Genomic DNA, 7,043 nt, shown 5'->3' with positions numbered 1-7,043 from the left:
GATCTGTGCATAAAACTGTGTATGATAAGTCTGCTGACAAACAAGTGCAAGACAAATGTTTGTAAGAAATGCTGGGGCTTGAGCAAAGGTAGTTTGTAATAGTGTAGTTTGGGAAAGGTTTAAAAAATAATTAAATAGAGACCATAAATAAATAAGAGTGGATTAAGGAAGTCTGCTGTCCATGTGGTTTAGAAGATGATGCCTGAAGAAAGACACAGGAGAATTAAGCAGACCGTAGAAGTTTGGCTTTGCTTTACTGCTTGGCTAGGTTTTTAAAAGTTCAGTTTAAATAACCTGAATACCTGAAATATCCCTGTGTCTGAGAGTTACCTTTCTCTCTTACCTTCTTGTATAAAAAAACATAGGAGCACCAAATATGACAAAAAGAAATTTCTTCTTGAAGACACAGGAAGCCTTTTGGGAGCTCCCTGATCTGAGGGGACTGAATCTATTTTGCAAGATAACTAGGTCTAAAGAGAGGAGAAGTACACTGTATACTGGGAAGTAAACATTCAGCAATGAAACTAATTATATGCTGAGTAGTGCATCAGATCCTCTAAACAGAGAAAGAGCCTCATGCTGATCAAAATAATGTTTGGGTGTTTGCTGTTAATTAGACTTGTCAGTTTACGTGGCTCTTTTCTGCCAGTTAGTCTTAAAGGTTCCCAAAGGCTATGTCTATTTCTTTAAAACTGGGCGAAAATATTTTTCCATGCATATATTTTATTGACATTGAATTTCTCTATATTAATGCTGCTAATCTTCCTACTGCAGAAATCCCACTGATAAGTCACACAGACTTTTTTTTTCTGTAAAAGCATGGTTTTTCTGTGTGAGAGATTTAATCTTTCAAAGTCTTTCTTCCTCTGTGAAAATGATGTTCAGCTGATTGGATTATTAGATAGAAAACGACATCATGTCATTGGCTGGAGAAGGAGAGTGCCTGAAGTTTGATTAATTTAGCAATATGAAATGCAGCAGAAGGTGTTGTTAAGGGAACTGGACGATGTGTAGCGTAGCTGAGCCTTGCAAACCTCCCGATTCTTGCAGGCATTAAGGAAGAGCTGCTGAAGTTGAAAAGTCAGGAAAATTTAGCCAGCTAGTACAATAATGAAAGCTAGTACAATAATGAATACAAGTATGAAAAAACATGACCACCTGTACTGGATGCATCTGTACATCAGCACTGGAAGACAGAAAGAAAGTGCCCTTTCCCTTTTTTCAGGAAGTTTTTCATTAAAAATTTGACATAACCTCTTTTGTGAAAAAGATAAAATATTCTACAGAGTATGTATGAAAGCCAGTCTGGCCATACTCCGGTCCCTTTACATGCACAGGTAGAACAAAAGGAATCTGGTTGCATCTGGGGATTAGAAGATAATTCTGAGAAACAATTACTTTGTTTAGCAGACAGCATCATGATTAAAAATTAATGCTCCCAAAAGTAAAAATAATAATAATAATAAAATTACCTTCTGGGGCAGTATTAGTCTTCCAGTACTGTGGATGGAGTATTTTTGAAATGCATCTCAGATGCCTGATAATGTTGTATCCCTATCTGCAACGTGTTTAAAGTAGTTTTGATGCTGTCTGGACATCACAGTATTTTTAGCTGGCCTTGTGATTTCCCTTCCCGCTTTTAAATTCAGCAGTGAACCAGTGTGGGAATATTTCCCAGCCTTCTGTTTATATTTTCTTCTTGTGTTTCCCCCCCCGCCCCCAAGTCCTCAGATCGTTACAGTTTCATTTTTGCCACTGAATTATTAAAGTTATCCAGGCTTCTGTGCTGACATAGTGTTACATCAACTGTCCTTTTTGGGCATGACCTTTGTTGTATGACAATTGCATCCCATGGGGGGAAAATTGACCAGGTAAAAAAAAAAAAGACATTTAACAAAAGGAGAAGAAAACTAAAAATACTGTTGTAATGGAAACTGACTACTCTGTGTGCTGCAAGGTGATGGATAATAATGTCTGTCTAATATTTTGTTTAGAGAATGGCAGTGGTCTCTGCAATGTCCTGGGTCCTGTATTTGTGGATAAGTGCCTGTGCAATGCTGCTCTGTCAGGGGTCCCTCCATCACACTTTCCAGCAGCATCACCTGCACAGACCAGGTAGGACTGATATCATCTGTGGGATGCTGTAAGATTACAGGCTTTCCCCCATGCTCATGTCTGTCTTGATAAATGACTGACTAATCATAAAATCCATTTTATCATTTAACTTTTATCCGTTTTCTGCCTTTATGTTGTAGAGCATCCTTTTTGGTCTAACGTGTTGCGCTTTGCCAATCTGATGTTGTAATATTCATCCTTTAATTTTGTCTTCTAACAACCTACCAACATGGGAATCCCATTCTGGATAATGGTTTAGTTTCTACCTTTGTCCTTATTTCTATTTCCCTTTTTCCCCCTTTCATGCAGTTCTGGAGTGGGTGTACAACACTGAAAGACGTAACAGCACAGTTTTGGGTAACTTTGTTTGCATTATCTAACTTAAGCTGGACAGGGGTTGCTTACTTGAAATGCTGTTACCACATCTCCCGCAGTCTTTAGGGTTCACTGGAGGTCAGGTGTTTGCCTTGGTGTAAATGACAATACAGTTTTTCTTAGGTTTACAGGCTTACCTCTGAAACTTGCAGACATGCAGCTCAGAGGAAAATTTGGGTGTGTCTCTCAATGGAGTCAATCACGTGCAAGGCTTTCAGAGTCAGACCCTCAGGTTTGCAATGAATGCAACTCACTTTGACTGCTGTGATCCACAGAGACTGCACATTAGTTTTATTGTACTTGTGTTTTTATTAATAAATTCAATTGTTAATTTTTCAACTGTTAATTGTGCTTTGAAGAGGATGAGCCATATTTAAAAATTGAGAAGTTGGCATATTCTAGTGCAGTATTATCATCTAGTTAAAATTAGATAGACCATGAGTTGTGTATTACAGATCTAGAACCACAGAAAGGAGGGAGAGGTCTTAAGAGCTTTAGAAGTGGAAGATGGTAAATGTTAACTTGCAGTGACGCATCACCTAATATTTGGCAGCTAATACTTGGAGTTTTTTATAATCTAATGGCATACTTGCAAAAAGAGATGTCTTTAACTGTAGGTCTTTATCAACCTAATTATTCAAAGTTTTTCCCAACTATTTCCCTTGTCCAAGAGTCATAGGTCTTGCTTTCTTGGCATAGTCTTGTTTTCTTGTAATAAAATTTGTGTAATATAGAGAAATAAACTTAAGTCCTTCATAGATCAGTTCTCGGTAGCTACATTAAAACATTAGATAAATGCTATTATCTTTACTAGCTTGCACTGGAAGTTTGAGTCTTTGAATGACAATGTTTTTATTTGGGGCTTGCAGAGAAATGAGCAATATAGTTGTTACAACACAATTGTGAGTAATGCTGCTAGTTTTTTAAGTCTGTCCCCCAGTGAAGGAAATAGGAAAAAACAGCTCAACTAAGCAGGTAGGTAAAAGGAAAATGTAATCTTGTTTTGCAAAATCAGTTGAAACAAGTGACATTATGAGAAAAAATGAGAGCTGGACAGATTCAGAGCTCTGCAACATTTGCCTAAGGTTGAAAAATCACCTCTTTTATGAGGCAAGAACAGCAAGACACTGAATGCATACCAAGTGTTGGAGAAATGTGAAAAATGACAAAATCTTTCACTCAGAGATGTGATACAGATAGAGTGAAGGTTTTACAGCTGCCTCATCACCTACTTAGGCTCGCAAGAGGAAAAGCTTGGCTGTTTCTTTCTCAGGCAGCATCTCCACACCCTACACGAATAAGATTGATGGTGTTCTGATCCCAGGCAGCCAATTTTGGTCTCTCAAGAAATAATCCACTACACTGACAGATGAGTAGAATTTGACATGATGTTCACCTCGGTTTCAGATTGTGTGGCACCTGGGAAGTAACAGTGAGCGGGCATCCTTTAGGGAAACTGCTCAAGATTTTGGGCAATTTCTGCTGTCACAACAGAAAATCAAGACTGTTTTTTATAAGGCCATGAATTCGCAGTCTGCCAACTGAATGCAAAAGGTTGTACATAAAAGGGATGGAAATATGTTAACTAGCAAACTGAGTGATTTTAATGTATTCAACTGCAGTCCCTGAGCACACCCTATTTTTCATATTTATAATATTAGGAATGCGTCATTTACTTTTAGTTAGTCACTGTGTAAGTAAGATTAAAATGTTCAGCCAAATAAAAGTGAATAAAAAATGGATGCAGATGAACCAGAACATAATTTCAGTAATTTAATATTTGGTATATGAAATTTCAACTTATTGGATCATGGCAAATGTAGCTGTAATCAATAGCATGCTCAGCATACCTTTTCCCTCAGTTTGTGATATTCCATAGATAATGAGAAGCTCTAAAATAAGAGCAATTCTGAGCTGTTCAACTCCATTGTGGGGCTACCTTGGTACAACCTGATTAAAAAGGCAGATTCCACCCTGTCTTATGCTTCTCATACTTGATGAATAGAAGAGTCTCATTAAGCACAGGAAGGTGCAGGTAAAAGATAAAATCCTCATGGAGAGGATTTAGCACAATAAACTTGAACTGAACTCAATGGATTAATGCAGTGAATATACCCATCTGTAGTACTGTGGTTAATTCAGTTTTGAAACACTGGAAATCGAGGGTAATGTATGAGAAGATTAGTTTATTATCAGACATTTCTGAGCTTGTTCTTTTTTTCGCCTCCTGTAAATATCTTAAGCAAGCATCTGAATGGGTTGAAATAAGTTTCTACACTCGGTGTGCAATCACAGAAGTTTAAATCTTCCTTTAAGTGTCGTATACAGTTTTATAGTTCATGATTTTATTCAGTTAGATGACTTGGCAGAAGGTGCAAACTTGAAAACAAATGTGATGAACCATTTTACGTGACAGCATTTGTAATTGACTGGAGCTTTATTTTCTGTGAAATGTTGGCATGAGGGCACAGATAGTAAGAGCATATTGCTTGATTTTTAAGATGTATTATTCTGTATTTTCTGTACCTGTTCATGAATTCTTGCTTGTCCTATTAACACAATGAAAAGTTTCAATGCTGTGGTTAAGTACCCTTAAGTGATGATAGCTGTTCCTTTCGACTGAGACAGGTGAGGTGGGCAGGGTGGATTTTTGAGCTTTTTCAGTAGGATCCAGAGATCTTAATGGGGAGTAAGCTAGCTGAATGCCATTACTGAATGATTCCCCTTGGGTAATATGTATAGTTTTCTGCAGCTTTTTATGAATATATTTCATTTTGATGGAAATTGTTAGGCAAAGGATGTGTGATAGCATTCACAGGAAATAACTTTGTGCAAACAAATTCCATTTTTCAGAAGTATGTCATTTCTGTATGATTTAATAAGAACCAGCAGTAATGAGTAGAATTCCACATTGGCCATTTTACGCTGTAAGAAGCTCTATGGTTGTAGAGTTGTTGAATTGGCCTGAGGATTAGAGTGGACAGGTTGTGATTTGCAGAGTTAGCTGAGTGCCTGTGATAGTCCATTGATCATCTGATTGACAGTATTGACTCTGTCCCAGAGGCAGAGTGTAAATGCTGGCATTTGGCAAGAAAATTAAAATATTCAAAAAGCAGTGTTTCATTTTTTTTTCTAAATTAAAAATAATAATTAACCCTCCCCTAAACTGTGCAATTCTTAGCAATTTTTCTGGCTTTGTCCCATGAATGAGGGACGTCTTGCATCCAGTGAGGACCATTAACTAGCACTGAATCACGGTGGACAGCACTGGTCATGTGTTGCTTAAAAATATGGGAAAGTATACTGGAACCTGTAAGTTCATGCAAAATAATTGGCTACACGTTAAGGATGCTAGGTTAGTCTTGCGCACAGCATAAAGATGTGAGGCAGACACAAGCAGAAACATGTACCTACTATAGCAGTGCTGACATTTGCAAATATGTTAATTAAAAATAGGTTTATTCAGAGGAGGGAAGTCATGGTCTGAATCAAGTATGGCTGGAATTGTAAGTCAGTAAATAAGAAAGTATCTTTTATTGTGACAGTAGTTAATGATGTGTCCATTAAAAATCACCTCAGTAAATGATTTTCTATACCTCATATTATGAGGAGGAAAATTGGCATCAAAGCAATTCTACGCAAGCTAACAACCAACATCAACCTAAGAGTTTTCTGAGCATCTTTCTTAGCAGACAGCATTTTGCAGAAACTTGAGTTTGTGGCTGTGAGCAAAAAATTTCTTAGTTCTGATCTTGGCCCTCCCACTGATTTTTATAGCCTTGAGGGGAAACTGCATATTTTCACATTTCAAAAGGTCTGCTATTTTCATATGCCCCAAATGCAAGGCTACTCAGTTCAAAACAGCCTGGGAAGAATGTTGGTCTGAATCTCACTCCTCAGTAAAGTGTAAATAAAATATTTTTCTGTACTTGGCAGAGTAATTAAGATTTGGAAGATTAATTCAACAGGGTTTTTGCTCTTGGTGTTGATAGAAGCAGGTCTAGAACTAGGTAGTTAATACATGAATGGGTACACTTTCTGTGATCAGTAAGAATTGCATTCTATTAATAATTTGGTGTGAATGTGAGTTGCCTTCAGTATATAGTGTCTGAAATGTTGTGCAGCAACTTGGCCTGTATGCAGTAGATCAGATCGTGGACATGAAGTTGACAACTGGAGCTTCCTGCTGTGTTAATTGAAAGGAACAAACTGATAAGCTTTAATGTCTGGTTCAGATGCCATTTATGTCAGTAAATACACTTGAAGCAGCATCCTGGTTGGTTCATGATCAGAAAAACCTGCTTCCAGCTCGGTATTCCACAGGTGCTAGGTGGAAATCCTCTGCTCTCTCAGTAACTTTCTGTTGTACATTTCTGGCCTTCACAGGCTGTATTTGAAAATGGGGAATCATCAACTGCAAGGTAAAGCAATCCTGGAGGTACCTACCGTGTTCCTGGTCATGCATGAAATATATCTGGATGAACATGTTTGTGTTTTGTGTAAGCAGAGAACTGATGTAATGAAGCCAACACTTTGGGACAAGGTAGGACTGC

The 7,043-nt window shown here is 37.7% G+C and overlaps 1 protein-coding gene across 5 annotated transcripts in view; it reads left to right on the top strand.

Moving 5' to 3' along the window:
• The window catches only part of TAFA1 (TAFA chemokine like family member 1), a 313,943-nt gene that overhangs the window by 98,493 nt on the left and 208,407 nt on the right, over positions 1–7,043 (top strand). For 3 of the 5 annotated variants that reach the window (XM_048074312.2, XM_067003488.1, XM_013180385.3), the window contains one exon: positions 1,995–2,115. The exons of the other annotated variants lie outside the window; for them this stretch is intronic. In XM_048074312.2, the coding sequence (XP_047930269.1) occupies positions 1,998–2,115 (118 nt within the window). In that variant the 5' untranslated portion in view covers positions 1,995–1,997. The remainder of the gene's footprint in view (positions 1–1,994; positions 2,116–7,043) is intronic. 5 annotated transcript variants of the gene reach the window in all.

Source organism: Anser cygnoides, chromosome 10 (assembly GCF_040182565.1).
Source record: "Anser cygnoides isolate HZ-2024a breed goose chromosome 10, Taihu_goose_T2T_genome, whole genome shotgun sequence".
NCBI lineage: Eukaryota > Metazoa > Chordata > Aves > Anseriformes > Anatidae > Anser > Anser cygnoides.
This window is presented reverse-complemented; position numbering and strand designations above follow the sequence as displayed.